Genomic DNA, 19,435 nt, shown 5'->3' with positions numbered 1-19,435 from the left:
TCTCCCCAATTAAGCGCGAACGATCCCCGTAATTCGAGCATTAATTCCCATTTTAATTCCGGCACGGCGTGTGATAAAATTTCGCCCGCCAAATTAACAAATAACTCTCTAATTACCATGCTAGAACGGAGAAACGTCGTATCCCGTCCAATATTGACGCGGGATATTAAACGTTTAATTCGACTGTAAAAAAAAATTGTCTGCTGACAAAGACAGATAACGAAGTAATTGAAATACATCGATCTCCTTCTATGAAAACTTAATCCCACAATTTCAACTTGTACCGTCGCTTATCTAAAAAAACAAAACTCTTTTGCGCAGTCCTCGATGGTACGAAAAGCGTTCGACGTGAAAACAAAATTGAGAACGATATATTTTACTCTCTTAAAAAAAAAAAAACAGAAAGAAAAGGATCAGAAGGAGGAGAAACGGTTCCGCTCGAGGTTTCGTTCGCTATAATCGAGATGTCCGAATTAATCGGTCGACTCGGCTCGCGTGCTCGCGTAAAATGTACGGGGCGGTCGGGGTAAGGCGCCATGCGTGTAATTCAACGCGAATCTCCCGGCCAACGAAATACTTGGCTGGAATTAGTAATTAAGTGCTCGAGACAATTCCGGAAGCGAGTCACCGTGACGGTCTGTAATTGCCGGACACTACGGGGATTTCAATTCGGCCGGCGCGCCGCGGCACCCGTGGATTTGCATACTTTGTGTTTTGTATGCGACGTGCATACTACCCTGCAACGGGTATTACGAAATTCGGTCGCCGCGCGAATGTACCCCGCTCGCCCTGTGCTCGCCCACCACCACCCCCTCGTCCACCCCACGAATGTCGTTATAAACGAGTTACGTCCGTTCCCTTGGACGTCGTTATGAGTTCCACGTTTCACCGAACCGCTTTTCACTTATGGACGATGCCAGAGAGATATGCAATATCGTTCCGCCTCCTGCTTCCGGTTCGTCCGTGAGCAGCCAGCGACCCCCGACAGACGATCCTCCTTTTTAATGACGCAACGCGCTCTCCCGCTTCGAAAATTCCCCTCAGCTTTATTAGACGAATTAATTTTGCATTATCGTTTATCCTTTTCCTGCATTTTTTTCTTCTATTTTCTATATTTTTCCCATGCCGTTCTCTCTCTCTCCCTCTCTCTCTCTCTCCGTCTCTGTCCATCTCGCTGTCTCTTTCACGAGGTATAATAGAAATTTTGTTGGAATTTTTCGTGTACGTGTATATGTGTATGTGTGAGAGAGGACACGACTGGCTCGTAGTCAGGGGAAATTGAATTTAAGATAAATGAATTTTTAATTAACACGTGACCACGGGCTGGAGCGATCGATACGGAAATTTTAGAACGTACGCCGCGCGATGGAATCGCGGATCTTCGTTAAAATCGAACGAGCGAAACTCTGAATAGAGACGGGGAACGAGGTCTCTTTTGATCATCGCTATGATCGAATCTTCGTGTATCTGCGCCGTTGATCAAAAATCAAGGGAAATCGAGCCTTTGAAAGACGCGCAGACGTTCTTCCGCGTTGATTTTCATGGGGACGCGTTCAGAGCGCGACGTAATTTTCGCCTTTGTGACTGTGCCATTTTATTTAAAATAACGATATGCACACCGCCGGTGTGTTGATCTTCTAACCGAGTTGTTCGTAGGTTTTCGGGGATGAGGAAATATTTGCTCAGCCTTTGATCTGTTTGAAATGTAAAGTACACGATGCTCTCGTGTTTTAACGAATTCCGCGTAAAGTGTGTCAGAACAAATACGCGAAACAACTTTTCCAACTACGTTCGATAATCACCATCTCGTTGATTGGTAGTTCATTGTTCGTTTCCATCGTTAATTAACAGGATAGAAACGTGTCATATTATTATCAACTTCTATATTTCTTCGAGCTGAAGAAAGACGAGCCAATCCGACGATTAACAAGCGCATCGACGAATTCTCTAATTGAAAAGTCTCGCTCTTTTCCACGCTTAATGGCACGTCTACGTATGCAAAAATTATCGCACGGCTGCGTTCAACTTTCGACCGTTCTACGCGTTACTGAGAGACACACCGAATATTCTCTATCTAGTCCATCCCGTACCACCCCCCTTAAATTGAACTCCACTCGTAGTTTCTTTTGCAAGCGTACGAATACCGTCGACAATTAAACTGCACTCTCAACTCGAGAGTGGCCTGGCCGGAGTTATTAGCCTGAAGTGGCTTCTAACGATGCAAGAGGGGCGAGCATTTGCTGACTCCTGTTTTCGCGCCCCCGATCAAAGCATTATGCCGAAGTGCCCCGCGTCTGATACACTTCGAGCAGGACAACTTGCCCGCTACGATCGCGGTTATCGAAGCGCGTTTAATCAATTCCGAAAGTCGACGAACTGCTGGAAAGTCCACGGTCGACCTCTTCGTTACGACGAGGACCGACCAAAACCGCCACCCTCTGGCGACAGCCAGACCTGTAACGGACCCGCACTTTTCCGTTTGACCGTTCTCCGATTCACTTTTAATGACGCAAAGCTTTCAACAGTCTGAAATTAATCTAAAACGAACTGAAATACAGTGGAATCCGTTTTAAAAAAAATATAGCCGCAGCAGATTAAACGGAAACACGTCGGAGTTCTAGATTGGCTAAAATGGTAGCAAAAATCTGCCTTTGGAAAGGTACGCAAAAATTCCATCGTCAAACCACTGTACGTTCAACATCGATCAATTCATCGCAGCTGCGGACCGGAATACTCTAAATTACTACACCGTCGGAAAAATGATCGGCCATTAAGTATTAGTTAATTAATTAAACCTCCGTCGGACGTCATAATCAATCACCCCGAAGCAGCCGACGAATCGTCACTGTCGATAGCTAATTAACAGCGGATAAACCGTAACCAAGTATCGAAATCAAAATTCGTAATCACTTTAAAATCAGCTGTCCGTCGGGGGAACGTAATAAACCAACACGAGCGAGAACGCCCGGGGCGTTTTATTAGCAAACGGCCCGGGCAGATGGAAATATGCAAAAATCGAGGGGTAACAGAATTTACGTCGCAATTAAACTGTCGCGCGTCGGACGGGGACGGTGGCGGGGTGGTGGCGTTCCTACGCGATGAATTTATACGAAGTTTCCGCGTTTTGTTCGCAGGTGCAGCCGCGGCTGTGACGTCGGCGGGCGGACACGGGTTCGACGCGCATTTGCGCGGGCCGAGCTTCGTGATGGAGCCGCCGTCGAGGGTGGAATTTTCGAATTCGAGCGGCGCCTGGCTGGACTGCACGGCGACTGGTAGCCCGCCGCCGAACATCGATTGGTCGACCGCGGACGGACATCCGGTGAACGACGTACCGGGCGTGCGGAGGGTGCTCAGGAACGGCACGTTGGTCCTCTTACCGTTTCCGGCGGCCGCGTTCCGGCAGGACGTGCACAGCGCTGCCTACAGATGCGTGGCGAGCAACTCGGTTGGCCGTGTCCTCAGCCGTGACGTCCAGGTCAGGGCAGGTAAGAAAATTAGCGTCGATTCGCCTGTCGATTTTTGAGATTTTGCAGGACGTTCGAATGGACGGAGGGATGATCGATGCGGAATATTGTGCGCATGGGTCGTTGAATGGAGAATGCTAGAATTTTCATCGCTTTATATCGAATGTAGGTTCTCGAATTCTCTCGTTTTCTTCGACGACGAAAATCTACGTACACTCAATGGGATCCGCGTTCGACGTCGAACATCGACAGGTAAATCAGAACGAGGCGTGGGCGCGATTTACGCGCAGCTGGAGAACACGAGGGGAACGAGCGTTGATTGCGCCCGCCACGTTCGGAATAATAGGAGAAGCAATTAAAAAATCATTAGGGGATGCGTTCGTGGTATTCCTCGAAGGAGGGAAAAGGCGAAATCCGGGCGAGTCCTGACGAAGGATGTTTTAAACACGGTCGGATGCAGATGAGACGCGGCCAGGCTTTCTCCTCGCGAAGCTTGGTGTAATTACCTCTTTAAAAAAAGAAAGAGGGGAGGGGAGAGGAAGGAAGCGAAAAAAAGGAAAGAAAAAATGGGGAGGAGAAAAAAAATGCAATCTGAATGCAAATCCGTGGCAGCTGCGAGGTCGACCCGACGCTTTCAGGATTGCCAACTACTCCCTCGCGGCTATAAAGTTCTGGCCCGGACGTGTGGCCGTTAATTAAAACTTTACTTCCTGCTTTCGGTTTAACGAAAGAAATTTCTATCCAGGACCGCCGTGACCGGTCCGAACCGGAAGTTTTCGTGGCCCGTTGCTGCCTGATTCCGCGTCGCGAGACGAAGAAAATCCGAGAACAGTGGGAACACCACCGTTCGGACTCTGTTTCATCCTATCTCGTCGAAAGGTTGTTCACGTCCGTCGTTTTCCAAGTAAAAAGGAAGACCGTTCTTCTTGTACTTTGTACTGGCTAATGCTTTAACAAACTCGTTGCGAATTACATCGTTTCGTTGTAACTCGTGTCTGACGGGTACGACTTGATCTACTGTCGCGCGTCACGCAAAGCTAAAGGATCCACAATGAAAAATCGTGGTCAGCGAACAGAATAAGTAATGTACTATCCTCCATGTACAATCCTTTTTGTCCACACTTTTTGACACGTATAGTCCGACGAAACCGCCACTAGTTTCCAAATGAATCAATATACCATTTAACTATTGAATTATCCAGCATCGCAAAACGTTCCACAAAATTACTCATTCTCAGACAGCACATAATGCACAGTGAAAAGTAGAAATTTCTCTCATCGAGCAAACAATTTAATGCCGATCGCGTACCAATCGCACAAGTCAGATTTCCCTGTGAAACCGGCGTCCTTCGAGTGCGCGTCGAGATTCCAATTTCGAATCGGCGTTCGACGGCCGCCCCGTTTAAGTGTTTTCATTCCGAGAAGAATTTCCATCGGCACGTCGGGCTCGAGCTGATCGCGCGTGGCTCGATCAACGCGTTATTAGTTTTCACGAGGCGGACACGGAAAACATTCGAGGGCCGCCTCGATCCGAGTCGTGGCGGGGAAGAGGGCGCAGCCCCGCGTGGGAATTCGAATACCCTGAAAAATTGACCGAATATCGTTACCCGGTAACGTGACAGCCCGTTGAACACGGAAACACGTAGGAATACCGAGCGAAACACAGGCGATGTGTCACAGAACGGTATAGGTAGTGGTATAGGCCTGCAATAGTAGAGCTGCGACAGTAGTACAAGTCTGTAATCGGACCGACAGTCGAGGGCGCGTACAATCGTTGGTGTAATGCAAAAATTCGTAACTTTTTCGCGGAAAAATTGTACTTTTCGTAAATATGAATATCAGACAACATTAAATGCATCGATCGTAGCGTATCTTTTTTAATTGGAAATAGCGAATATGTAGATTTCTAAGAGATCGCCAGAAATATTCGGTACAGTGGAATAAAAAGGAGTCTAGCTCGCGACGAGGATCTGGCAGACCGACTTTTGTCGGACGGTTATAGCACGGAGACGAGCGGAAGAAGAAATGCAGTTGTGCTACACGGAGGGGAACAGTACCAGGGAGAGTCTTCGCCGGCGTCGCGACGTCGGCGTGTCAGAGCTGGTTGCAGTGTCGCTGGCAGCTGGCCTTGGAATTTCCACGTAAATAAAATCTTCAGGAGGGTATAGTGCCTCTCGAGCGGCTGGGCGACGGTGGAAACAAAAAAGGAGAGGAGAAAAACGACCGGCAGACGTTGAGGACGAGGCGTTCGTTACGCTCGCGTCGACTCACGCCTCGCCGCTTCCCCGACGCCGACGTCGAGATTCACCCGGTTGTCGACGACGAGTAACGACGTGACACCCTGTACACACTCTCTGCGTACATGCAAAGGCCTAGCGCGTACGTGCGGATGCTCGCTCGGGAGCGTTCGCGTGTGTGCGGATGCTTGCGTAGAATCACGCGCACGTGCGGTTGCTCGCGTCGAAACGCGTGTACGTGCGCGTGCATGTGCGAGTAAACTGCTTGCTCGCGTATAGATGTGTGCATTTATGAAACCTCGCGTGGAGACGCAAGGATAATCGCGTTGATGTGCGTGTACATGCGTGGATGCTCGCGTGGGAACGCTTCTATGCGAGTGTGCTCGGGTAAAAAGACCTACTTCAACATATATACGCGTGGATGCTCACTCTGAGACGCGAGCACGTTTGAAATCTTGCGTGGAAACTCGCACGCGCGTAGACGCTCGCGAAAAAGTCGCGTACGCGAGCGCAACGTGGATTCTCAGCGACACGATACGCGCTCGAATCGCGTATAACACGTTTTAATTACCGTCAGCCCAAATTGTCGTTCCGCGGGCCCGTTTGGATCCCTGCGTTTCGTGACAGTTAGGTCGAAAGTTCGAGTTAATATAACTTTGCCAGTCGCCTGCACGATGCTGGCGGTGTACGTTTCGGTTTCATCGCGAGCGCTTCACGGTTTGCCAAATGGAGGAAAAAATGTTGTTACCAGAGAGATAGTACGAGGTTGAGTTTCTGACGTTTATGCGACGGTAGAATGTGTCTGCGATATAAATCTGAATTTCAATGACTACCAATTATTCAGGAGTAAGAAGGAAGAGCGCGAGTCGAGCGATGCGAACCGATTTCAACGATAATTCCTTGTCACGGTCGAAGAGACTCACAACAAATAACCGCACGTATTCTTGTTCACAGTGGTAGCCCAGGCATACAAAGTCGACGTGGAAGTGATCGGTGGCGCATCGAGGGGTTGCACGGCAGTGTTGCGATGCGTCGTTCCCAGCTTCGTGAAAGATTTGGTGCGCGTAGTGTCCTGGTTGCAGGAGCCCTCGTTTTATATTTACCCCTCTCTACAAGGAGGTAAGATATTTTCTTTTCTTCTCGTCTTATCAATATATACATATATATCGTACATCCACCCAACGACGACGTCGAACCCATACATCCGCCCGTACAAACAACGAAATCACCCCGAGCCTCGGCGCGTTCACCCCAGAGCGCGCATAAAAGCTACCGGCGGCAGAAAGAATATGCCCTGGCTAATAGCGGTACGACCCCGCCGCTCGAACGCTATTACCCTACATGAAAAGCGACGCGCTATCGTATAATCGATAATTTCGCCTATCTACCAAAATGTAATATTCCGGTCGGTCGTGCGGTACTAGATGGCAATAAAAGCCCAAGGGACATTCCAGGGGCGCGGATGCTGCAGCGCCCGTGGCCGATAGGTGCGCGGTGCACGAAGAATTATACGACGAGGTTGGGTGGCGTTTTGGGTGGACGATGGAATAGAGGTAATAGGAAACGGGCGAGGAAACGGCGGCGGGTAGTGGGTCCACGGGTGATTTTCACGTAGGTGGTGGGTAGCGCGAGGTATTATGCCCGAGCGACGGCATTGCTTACTGGGACTAAAATTTAATATCCGGCCACGGGGACGTAGAGTCGACCTGTACAGTGAAATTTAATATCCACAATAATCTTGCAGCACCTTTCCGCGGCGCTCGCGTAGCTCGCGGTGAGAGATCGTCGAGGACATCGACCCACCCCGTAACGGTCGAGCGGCTCGCTCATTAATAGTCGTAGAAATTAATTGGATTTAAGAACGTCGGACGGCCTTGTCTCTCCCGCGTCTCTACCGCTCCATCCTCCTGTTACTGCCACGACGTCGGATTGAAAAAGATGATACTCGGTAATTAAAGCGTAATATCACGCTGGTCCCCGCGTTATTAATTAGTAAGCTTAATTAGTAATCCCTTTAATTGGACGCGACGCGGCGTTGTTAACACCGTTTGAGGATGATCTCGCGATCTTTACGCCGATCCACGCTCCTCTGCTAGCCGGTAATTATTTCCCTTCCTCGTCGTTCTCCTCTGTCTCCTTCTATCCTCGTCCGCCATCGTTCGATTCCCGTCTCTCGCGAGTGCTCGCTTTATTTTTTATCTCCCAGTTGCTCCGACAAATTTTATAATCGTACCAGGTCGGGACGCGGACATATTCATTGTCGATAACGGGTGGAGGAAAAAATACAGAGCTGGCTGGTATCCAACGATGGCTTTGTCGCACGGTTTTCGAGCGAGCGACTCGCATGCAGGCAGCGGGGGTGGGACCAGCGTTACTTTTATGCGACCGTGCAAAAAGACGGCCGTAAAAACACGCGCGTCGCTCTCGACACGAAGATATTGGCGTTGTTATCGCGCGATACATAAAGTTCGCTGCGTGTCGCTTTGTTTTTAACGGGAGCAACCCCCCTACGGCATCCACCCGTCTGGCTTTTCCGGTGCGAACTTCGCCGTTTCCTTTACGGTTATTCTCCTCGTTAGAACTTTTTTCCGCGATCCTATTAGCGTTCACGGACTGTACGCACTTTTAGAATCGAATTCCCCTTGGGTTCAACAAATCCGTATCTGAAATACAAACGATTCTACATTGGAAAAGAAGAATAATTAAAAACATGTAGAAAATTGTAAGTACCGTTGAAGATTAATTCGAAACGCACTCTGCAGTTGAAAAAATTTATTTAAACAGCTTGAACGCTGGAATGGCGATGCTCTGTTGCAAAAATGGGACAAGAGCGAAAGAGAGGGACGGTGTGCGAGAGCACGATCTCGGGTGTCAGTTACGTAGGCAGACTTAAAACGGAACCGATCCTACACCCCCGGGAATATCTGCCCGTCAAACTTCGTGGCACTCTCTTTAGTATTCACGATCCGTGGGTTTGAGCATCCTAATCTGGCCGATCTACCGCGATCCTCGTCACGTTTCGACTATTATCTGTTAGTGAACTTGTCAACATAGCTATTTAGCAAACCCCACATCCAAGACGTGCACCCGTTCGCCGTTGCAACGAGGCGTCTATTTCAAGGAGTCGCGGGCTGCCATACAAGCGGAGACCTTATGGGAATTGCGGCTGATGGAAGGCACTCCGGTGGCGGAAGGCACCGCCACAGATCAAGCGACTGTCAAGGATACTGTCTTCGTTGGCCCTGATTTATACCCCGCCACGGCTATTAAACCCACTGAGCGTCGACTATCGCGAGAAGATCCGTCTCTTTCAGTGGACAACATTGGAGTAGAAATAAATGACCGCGTCTGGTGGAAATTGAAATTGATCATCCATCGGCTACTTGTTTCGACCATTTCCCGTTGCAAACACGTACGCGTCCACCGTGCGATCGGAGAAAATCGTGCTCGACAGAGATGTAACAAATATGACGGAGAAACTCGCGGTATCGTTCGTATCGGAACGTGTTCAGCTTACCGGATGTCCGCGAGGAATTAAATTTCGCCAACTTCTTTTTATCTCCACCGCTTCCGTCTGCCTTCACCAGAAGGAAGTCCTGTTTTCTGATCGGAATAGTAATACTTTCGACAGGTAGACGGAAATGGTACCGACGAGTGTAGAGTCATAACAGGTGACGATCACATTTCGAAAACGAATTAGGTAATAAAAAGCAGTGGAAACACAGAGTGAAATAATTTAACTTTATATGTCGTTCCACACTATCGACTCGTGTCCCAAAAATCAGATGACGAACCACTTCCCATCAATCTCTCACAGCGCGAAAAAATATCGCATTCTAATTTCCTCTCGTGACTTTGGTTTATCTTGTATGACTAACATTCCACGCGTATCCGTAACATACAACCCCTTGCACATCTGTCAGGATCATCCTGCAATTAATTCGACATACGCGCGCGCATATTTCATCCCCTGTGCGCTTCGATACACATAGTCAGGCGCACAAGTGTTACTCCGCGACCCCGATATTGCCAGTTCTTTACAGAAGAACGATTTTTCCAAACTGGATTGGCGGACGTTCGCTCGAAATTGTCGCGAAGAACGGACCAGTGGTTTTAATTGCTTCGCGTTAGAAGTCCTTACGCGATGATATTGTTTTAAGGACACGAAGGGTTGCAAAGTAGACCGTACGCGAGCGTGCACCTGCGCGATGATAAAACTGCACCGATACAATGCTGTTCTCCGTTTCATTGTTCTGGCCGCATCTGCATACATGCTATTACTTTTTTCCAATTTTTATCCTTTGTTCCCCCTCAGTATAATTCTGCGTCCGAATTGAAAATTTCGCGGCGAACAGAACGCGGAGCGCGTGCATTCAACGATCGTTGGTCAAATGAAAATATTCCAAAATTGGCGTCCGGAAGTGCGTCGAGTAAACTTTGAACAATAAAATAAAAATGTTAACGAATTGTCCTTTTCAATTTCCGAAAAACGAGTCATAGAAACAGATGTCGATAGACTATTCTTCAACATCGTACCCCTTGATCTCTAATTTCATGGCGCACCTCGTATCCCCCACAACCTACATAATAATACGTGGCCTTTGTTCCCAGTCGGTGGCGCTATATTTCTGTAACCGTAACATATCCATCTTACTAATAGCACCTTGGTCAGACTGCACGTAATTCGAGGCAGTCACCGACGGTTCCTACCCCGGTACGCCCGCGTACACATGTACGCGCTTGTATGTACGACTAGGTACATAGCCCCGTGGTACATACGTACACCCATCTACACTGAATAGATCCGTGCGGGCAGGCGTAGGTAGCAGCATCGAGTGTAATACCGAAACTACATAACCCATCCAAGCCGGCTGACTTGGCCCGACAATCGCTATTTAGGAGGGCCGCTTATCTCAGCCGGTCTTAGCTGCGCTAATGTCTCGTGGCCGAATGTGTTCTCGCACGTAGACGCAATAACATGCGCCGTGAGATAGGGATGGCCGCTGTCAAGGGACGGAGAAGGACGAGAACGAGCGACGGAAGCGGTGGAGAACGCTAGGGGGTTGAAAGAGGGAATTGGCCGTCTAAAATCGCGGTTGAAAAACTTCAGTCGAGTGGAAGATAAGACGAGGAGTAGGAACGACGAAGCAGACGGGGAAGACGTGGAGAAAGATGAAACGGAGAGACCGCGAGGGGGTAAAAATCGCGGAGACGCTGACAAAGGGTGGCGAATGTAAAGAGGCGGAGGCTGAGACGAAGGATTGAAGCGAATCAGAGCATAACGAGTTAACAAAAGTCGAAAGGAGGGGCGAAAACAATAGGAGCTGGTTGTTATAAATCGCAGGAAAGGTCACTAGAATAGAGACCAAATACAAAAAGGAAGGAAATACTGAAGCAAACACTAGAGCAAATGGGGATAGAAGGAGGGCTGAATTAAAACTCTTCTCTGGATATAAAAACGGGAAGAAAAACACTAGTGAAAAGAACGTTAAAAACAGAACCAACAGAGGCGGCGAACAACACCGGGGGACGTAAAAGTAACTACGGGCCAAGAGAGCGGAACTGGAAAAACGAACGTTAGATACCAAGAGGGAAACAGAAGGAAACAATGCGTGCGCGGGAAAGAGCAACAAGAGGAGAGGAGAGGTAACGGACAATGGGCGATAAAATAAAGAACGAAACCAGCGGTAAGACGAGCACTCCCGCGCTACTATAATCATGTATTCACAAACTACCCCAAAGATCCCGTACGATGGGGCGCGAGGGGGTTTCGCGAAACGACTGCGAATGTTTAGGATAACTACCGTCATTAACGTTGCTGCGGCTTATCTAAGGAACGAGCGGGGGCTTAAGCCAGGGCAAGAACGGTGGAGATTGTATCTACGCCAGTCATCCGGAACAGGCCGGTGGAAATCCCAGAATTAGCATAATTATCGTAACGGTAAAACCGTTCGCTTATCCAGCGGCGAAAATATCGCGGATGGCGGCCGATAGCTCGTCGCATCGGCGCCGCGGAGTTATTAAAGATAATTCCGAATCTGCATGCCGGTTTATCGGAAAACGTCCGGGGCAATTATTACGGCGCGCGGCCGCGGATATGAATAATACAGAGCTTAGGAAGACGCCCGTGTCACACTGGATGTTCGATAAACGGACCGCTAGCTGACTCGAAATGGAACGAAAACTCCGAGTAACGAGATTAGAAAGTTCGAAACGTCGATTTGAAGGCAAAACAGTTGTAAAATTCAGAAGGCATCAATGATAAACGACTGGAGAACAGTAGGACACGTGACGAACTCGATTAGTCTATGATTAGTCGAGAGCGCAAATAGCTGTTCTTTAAAGTCTCGTGTGCATTTTTAACGCTTTTCATTGTCGGATGTTATTCAAGCGTTGCTTCGAATCTAATTTTAACATTCGCCGCTCGAACTTCGGCAACACCTGAAATTTCCCTCGAAACGAAGACTCGCGAAATTACCAGTAACGGTAAGAAATAAAAAGAACACGGATTTTTGTTTCAGATGGAAAGTTCCACCTGCTACCCACTGGCGAACTTCTAGTCCACAGTCTGGAATTCAGCGATCAGATACACGGTTACAGATGTCGAACGATGCATCGGCTCACCAGGCAGGTGGTCGTCAGTACCGTGGCCAACGTCAGGATAGCAGGTAGCAATTTTTCCACCCCGACAGGCTTGTCGATTTTTTCGATCCCCGAAAAATTCCCCGATCCCTTTTTCCAATTACCCGCCGCATTAATCCGCTCGCGGTTGGTTCGTTTTCTCGCAGATCACAGAGGGGTGATGGCGCCGGTGATTCTTGAAAACTCCGGCGTGGTCCACGTCGCTCAAGATGAATCAACGTCGTTAGTCTGCGTGGCGCAGGCCTGTCCAACCCCCGAATACCGGTGAGTTTCTATTAGAGAAGACCGATCGAGGGGATTTAATCGAAACTAGCGAATAGAAACTGGGCGCGAATCGATCGAGATGTCTTAACTTTTATTCGCTGCTGATTAACTGGCCCTCGAGGGGGCGAATACAAATCGAACCGATTATAATACGCGCAAACAATCGTGGGTATAATTACGCATAATCGAAAACCGATAGCTTGTCCGCTGGTAAATTTACCGTTATTATTATTGCGAACGATGTAAACGAATTGTACGATGCAATTACGAGGCGGCGGATAGTAGTCGTCGGTTCAAAGCAACAGAAACGCGAAATCCACGCTTAAATTGTCTGGTCACCGAGAAAACTGTGCGTCGTTGGAAGTATACTCTTTCCTGGGTAGCATCAGAGCACGTTACGATGCAACATGTGGAAATTTATTATTCGTTGGGATGCCCGTAAGTGCGTTCGGTTATTCGATGCGAAACCTCGCAGTCTTTTAATGGATGCACCCTTAACTCCGGATTCGACGAATCGCGACGAATTGAGATTTTTAATTTACTGTTTATTGTTGAAATGAATTCTGCAAGAAAGCGAGTAATTGAATTGAAGGGAATCTGAACGCATAACGTACGCTAATCCTCGTTAACGTACAAATGCATCATCCATGTTTCACGTATTACAACATAATCCATCTGCAACAGTAATTATAATAATGTAGTAATATTACATTCATTAAATATTACCTAAATTATACCGTATAAAACAAAGTAATTACATATTCATATAATTTATATGAAAATATATGGAACACGATTCCTAAAAAAAGAAATTGTTCTCCATCGAGAAACGAAAACCATACGGCAATATAAATCACCGTAAACGTCTCAACATTAAACCTCATCCACCTCGATAACGACAAAAGGGCGAACGTACACGGCTCGCGATTGACGGAAACTCACCCCGTCCCGAGACCCGCCTGTACCACGTAGAAGTTGGCAAAAAAGTGGAACGCGGAGGGCGCAAAGAGACGTGTCCTCTAATCCGTCGCGTCTGCCACAGAGAAAATTGCGACTTGCATTTCTCAGCGACAGTGCAGATGGGACGAGGAACGAGGAAGAACGAAAAGGCCGGGATGCGAAACGAGAGGCGAGAGAGTAGGAGGAGGAGGAGGAGGAGGAGGATCGTGGGACAGGGATGTTCGAGGCGGAAGGTAAGTAAAGGAATAAGGACTGGGCGCGACTTTGATCGAGGAAAAGTGGGAGCACTCGAACGTGAAACCCCGCGAACGGAGCACAATCGGAAGCTCTCCATGTCGCTCACCGGGTCTTCGAGGAGGGCTTCCGTTCCACAGGCTTTTTCCTTTCTCTACCTCGGAATTTCCGGGCCCCCTTTCCCTGGCGGGATCACGGGCAAATGCATGCACGGGACAAGAAACGTCGGAAGGGATGAACATTTATCGGCGATAGTATCGCTGGCCAATGCGGCGCGTCCTCGTGCCAAGCTGTTTTGCGAGGCGCTTACTTGGACGAACCAGTGATACTAATCCCTGCGGATGAAACGGAGGACCTGGCCTCTTCTTACTGCGAGATTCGGGTTACACCCTGGATTTATGAGTGAAATACGCGTCGGAAGATATTACGTTTTTTATTCCTGGTGCGATTAAGGTATTAATTAAATGAGAAATGGAACGACGGCTACGAAATAAGTCGCCTCTTCAAAACAGCGTCACGTTTTTCATTTCTTGATGGATTAGAATATTAATTAAAAGAGAAACGAAATAATATTGTTCAGTCGAGTTCATACAATGAAATTAATAATCACTTGGAATAAATATGTTCGTACGTGTTGGTATTAAAATAACCATCGTATACATGATTCGTTCCTATCGATACGGTATCTCCTGCGCGAGTTAACGAAATAGATCTACTTATTTACCAAATCCAAATTCAAACATCCGTTTTCACCGGCTTCGCAAATTAATGCCAGCCAATCCACCTGAATCTATCTAATGAACTGTGTACACAACACGATCGCTCCCGTATGTTTCATGATCCCGAAACGTGACGTAACTTCGACTAATCGATTGAACCTAGGAACTTAGCCCGACTCGCTTAGTAATCGCAGAGAGCGTGTGCAAATCAAAGACTCCTACGCGTATTTGCGATGAAACCCGATAAAATTCCCCGAGCAAAACGCCGAGGAGAGATTCAATCGCTCGAATAAATATCGCATAAAGTGCCTGCGCCGCCGACGAGGCTATCCTAACACCCTCAAAGGAAACGAAGAACTGATCCGCTGTACGAGCTCCAGCTGCTAACTTCTTGCCTGCCGACTCCCTCTAACTCGGCTCGGACTATCGGCTAAAATTCCCCGGGGGACTCGACTCCGTTACCGTGTCAGGCCGTCCAGGAGCGAGCAAGGACGCGAGAAACGACATTCCGGGGTGAACTCGGCCGAAGCGAGGAGGGAAAAGAAGAAACAAGCGCGAAAGGAAGATCAACTGAAGAGGAAGAGAGAGAGAGAGAGAAAGAGAATGCAAGAAACCTGGCGAAGAAAAAGAGAAGGAAAGATCGCGAGAGATCTCCTGGTGTGGCGCGAGGCAACACGGTCCGATCGAAAACTGTCAAGAAGTTAGAGGAGCAAGGGAAAGCGGGGTATCTCCGGGATAAATGCTCGCGGTGGATGCGACGCGATGTCGTTTCTGGGTCGCCTGAGAACCAGCGAAATTGAACCGCCCCTCGTCTCGCCCCTTCGTCTCGACGCCCCGCTTTTCCTTTCGTCGTGAAAAATTATTCCCGCTCGGACACGGGGCACCGAGTGTCGAGAATGGCGGGGGGCATTAAATCGCAATCATGCAAACCGCGTTACCATCGAGAGCATCGGGCCGCGCGACGTTCGAGAATTTTCCGCGCGGCGGAAGACCCACGGCGGAATGGAATGTTGCCAGGATCTATTTTCTCCGGGCCTCCACAAAGGACCTTTGCGTTTGCCAGCGAAATTTTGTAGCGGGATATTCTGTCGAAGCCCCGCGAATTGTACCTCTGGTGGTCGACGCGGTTCGAATCGGATCGAGTTAATGTAATTGGATGGTACATCAACTGGACTGTGAAGAGGACTTTGTGATGTTGAATTAATTGCGATTATGGGAGTATTTGCCGCGATCGACTCGGTTTCAGGCTTTCTTTGTTACTTCGTGCAATTTTCAAACGATACCGTAGAATGATTTTCGGTGAATTTAGTAGAGACAGGGGTTGTAAAACAGAGAAGTAGGATACAGGTCGATTAAGTAAAGAGATAATTCAGATACGAGCTCGAGAAGGAGTTTAACGAGCCGTGGCCATAAGCGGAAAGTGTTTTTGAGCTTTATAGCTCGTTAATCTGCCGTTAAACTTTATGTGCCCCTTAAATCATTGCCAAAATATTCCTGAAACACTTTCGAACGTGAAATAACCCGATATACGTTTAGCATTGCGTTTACAGTTCGATCGACTGTCGTTTTCAGATGGTACGCACAAACCGGTTCAGAGCCGATGCTGGTGCTCTCTGGGCCAAGAACCAGACTGCTAGGCTCCGTCCTGGCCCTCGAAGCTGTGACGTTAGAAGACAGTGGCATTTATCGCTGCTCAGTGTCCAACCCTGGTGGCGAGGTCAGCGCTGAATTTCGGTAATTAAGTAACTATAATCGTGGAAAGCGAAAGATCGATTAAAAATTCGTTTCGACACGGTTGAAAATTCCGCGTTTCGAGATCGAAGTTCTCTGGCAAACAGAGGCAGGAGTACAGAGGGAATTGTTCCTCAGGCTGATCGTGACCGCCCCATTGCACGTGGAAGTGACTCCACCGTTGCTCAGCGTCCATTTAGGGGGCAACGCGGAATTTAGATGCGAGTTCAGCATGTATCCGCAAGCCGGACCACACTTTGTTGTTACCTGGTACAAGGATGGCCGCCAGCTGCCGGGCACAGGCAGACAATCGGAATTATTGAAGCTGAACAGCATTAGCAGAGAAGATCGTGGAATGTATCAGTGTATTGTCAGACGATCCGAAGGCGACACTGCACAGGCCTCAGCGGAGCTACAACTGGGCGGTACGTAGCCAAATATTCGTTTCCTGGCATGTATAGAGGAAGAAAATATTGTTCAGGGTGTTACAATAAGAACATTTTCTTATCTCTCAATTTTTTTGCGTACTTGAATTGATTGGGTAATTCATTCCGTAAAGCAATGACAATAGAAGCGACGAAACGTTTCGCGATTCTAGGTTGACGACATCTCTTTTGGCTGAAATATTTTCTTCGTAATTATTTCTCGAGCTATACTCCTCGAACGTGCTATAGTATTATCGTACCGCGTTTGAGAAATATCCAACAATATTTAATGAAAAGTTATGCCGAAGTTGGTTGATTAGCGATACGAGTTCTCGCATGCGGAAACACGTGAACGTGAGTGCCGCGTACGCGTATCCCCGATATTTGATTCGATTCGACCCGATCTCAATTACTAGATTCCACATACTCGGCTTCATTTCGATTTGAACTGGTACAAAGGAAAATTACACGGAAAGTTGCGGCGCAGTTTCGATCAGAATTGCAGATGAGGGGCTTTCAATAGGTCTATGCATACGTATAAATTCACTTTTCCCAGTGCTATCCCACCTTCGACGGCGCGGAAAGCAAATTAGGTCATTCTCGAAGATGCATTTTCTGCACCTCGAAACTTTATCGCCTCCGCGTGAATGCGAGTGATACAATTAACACGGGAACGGTTCTCGCTTTTCACTAATTTATTTAACGAGTAATATATTTAGAAATTTCTTGGTGAAGTTACCGATAAAGTAATCAATGTTTTAATACTTCCACCTTCAGCTGGCACACAATCGACCCAATTGCTACTGCGTTGGGCACCTTTCTATAAACTTTAATTGTTAAGTCCAAATGAGATTCTGGCTCTCGAATAATTCCTTGATTCAAACGTATTGAATGTTCTACAATCCATTAAGCGGTAACTATTTCATTCTTACGAATTCAGTAACCAGTGTATTTAATTACTTCCTTGTCTAATGTCGTAAGTTTAGAACATCCTTCCTAGAGAAGATACTGTAGTGTTTTCATCATTTCCAAGCAACAGAGAGACGTTATATTTCACTATCTACACATATACAGACCACGATACAGAATTCAAAGAACTAGGTACACAACTTCGCTCATCGATCGCCAAAAATCGAGCTCCGTGGCCCACGAAATACTTTCCCCGAGTCGAGACTAGAGAGAATCGATCTGACCCGTTCGACACCGATAACGTGCCAAAAGTGACTCGATGCAGATCACCGAAACTAGCTTCACCCATTCTGTAGCCAACGTAATCGATCGCATTACGGAGAACTTGATTGTCGATGGAAAGAGGGCGTCGACCACGTGGTCCGTTACTTCGAGCGAGTTAGGCCTCCACTTTGAAGTGGAGGAGGCTTCTTTTACACCGCTTTAGCTCCTCTCATCCCGCTACGTCGCCTCCTTCAGCATCCACGCCGCTACCATCACACTATCAACCCCCTCCTGCACTATCCCTTTTGCCCTTGTTACTCTTTGGTAACCACCACGAGGCATCTCTTCCCTTCTCCCTCTCTCCCTCGACCGTTTGCCCTACATCTGGACCATCCACCTATGGATGAAGAGTAGCGCGTGAAAGAGGGACGTCCCGTTGGCGAGGGACGCGGGTGGAAACCAGCGAGAGGAGGGCCTTTGAAACAACAATGAAGTTAGCGTCTCTCGCTCGTCAGCGTCGGTAATGCACGGAATTTACGTCAAAGGGAATTCGAGCTACCGGGTACCGTGGTAAGGACGGTACCATGGTCCATGGACAGAGCTACAGAGAGGCGGATAGAGCGAGGGAAGGAGGAACAGAGACGGTGAGATAGGAAATGAGGCTGGAAGAGATTTCTCTATTCTTTGCAATTTTACGATTAGGAAAAAGGCGGGTAGAAAGGCGGGACAACGAGGGGTAGAGTCATCTCGTTGACGAGCACGAACCAAATAGAGACGAATTGCGTTCCGATCGTCCTCGACTGGTAATCCGCTTCCGCTATCTTTTACTCCGCCATCCTTCAGTTTTCTCCGCTTTGTACGAGGTTTTTGGGAGGAAAAATTTGCGCGCATTAAAAACGCGAACGTTGGATATTACAGCCCCGTGGGAATTATGAGCTACGGCGCATTATGAAATTTCGCTCTTCTCGCGAATACCACCGCAACCGGCCTGCCTCATATTTTTCGACCGGGTATGCGAATGAAGATTCACAGCTTCGTGATTACGCCTCGACGATCTAGAGTTTTTTCTTCTTCGTGAAACTTGCTCGTTTGTTACTCGTTTCAACGCGTTGTTGCAAAGAGATTCGCATTCCAGGACCTTATCTTCTAGTTCCTTCAAGGGAGATGATTATTTTAAATTGCTACTATTCAACTTCGATTTACATTCAATTTGTCCGGACCTATTTACAGAAACATGCACCGAGCTTAATTGCAAGGCTTCTCACGTCACTCGTTCAGTTTCTAAAACTCACTTATCTCGAATAGCAGAATCGTCTGACAATCTTTGGAAACTTCTCCTCTTCTCGCCTTCTTCCTTCAGCTCCGACATTCGCAACTTGTCCACTTCCCCCGCGATCCTCCCCCAAGGCAGACAGACGAATAAATGCCAGCTAGGAATTCCGTTTTATTGAAACCGGTGGTCGAGCTCTCGCGGTCCCGCGACTACGTATTGACGATCGCTCGGAGGCATCGAGACGAGGTTCATCAATTTCCTCACGGATCCGCGAGCACTATCTCCCACCCTGTGTCTGTATTCACCCTAGACG

At 48.0% G+C, this 19,435-nt stretch overlaps 1 protein-coding gene across 13 annotated transcripts in view; it reads left to right on the top strand.

The window, feature by feature from the left end:
* Nucleotides 1-19,435, top strand: part of Dscam2 (Down syndrome cell adhesion molecule 2) — a 95,267-nt gene that overhangs the window by 59,688 nt on the left and 16,144 nt on the right. For all 13 annotated transcript variants that reach the window (XR_013103135.1, XR_013103134.1, XM_076910941.1 and 10 more), the window contains exons 2-7: nt 3,135-3,485; nt 6,656-6,820; nt 12,223-12,369; nt 12,490-12,607; nt 16,093-16,254; nt 16,390-16,676. Coding sequence is in view for 11 of the 13 variants with exons in the window: in XM_076910941.1 (XP_076767056.1) it covers nt 3,135-3,485; nt 6,656-6,820; nt 12,223-12,369; nt 12,490-12,607; nt 16,093-16,254; nt 16,390-16,676 (1,230 nt within the window). In the remaining 2 variants the exon portion in view is untranslated. The remainder of the gene's footprint in view (nt 1-3,134; nt 3,486-6,655; nt 6,821-12,222; nt 12,370-12,489; nt 12,608-16,092; nt 16,255-16,389; nt 16,677-19,435) is intronic.

This window comes from Xylocopa sonorina, chromosome 3, assembly GCF_050948175.1.
Source record: "Xylocopa sonorina isolate GNS202 chromosome 3, iyXylSono1_principal, whole genome shotgun sequence".
Classification (NCBI taxonomy): Eukaryota; Metazoa; Arthropoda; class Insecta; order Hymenoptera; family Apidae; genus Xylocopa; species Xylocopa sonorina.
Note: the sequence above shows the minus strand (reverse complement) of the source record. Positions and strands in the feature narration are given on the sequence as shown.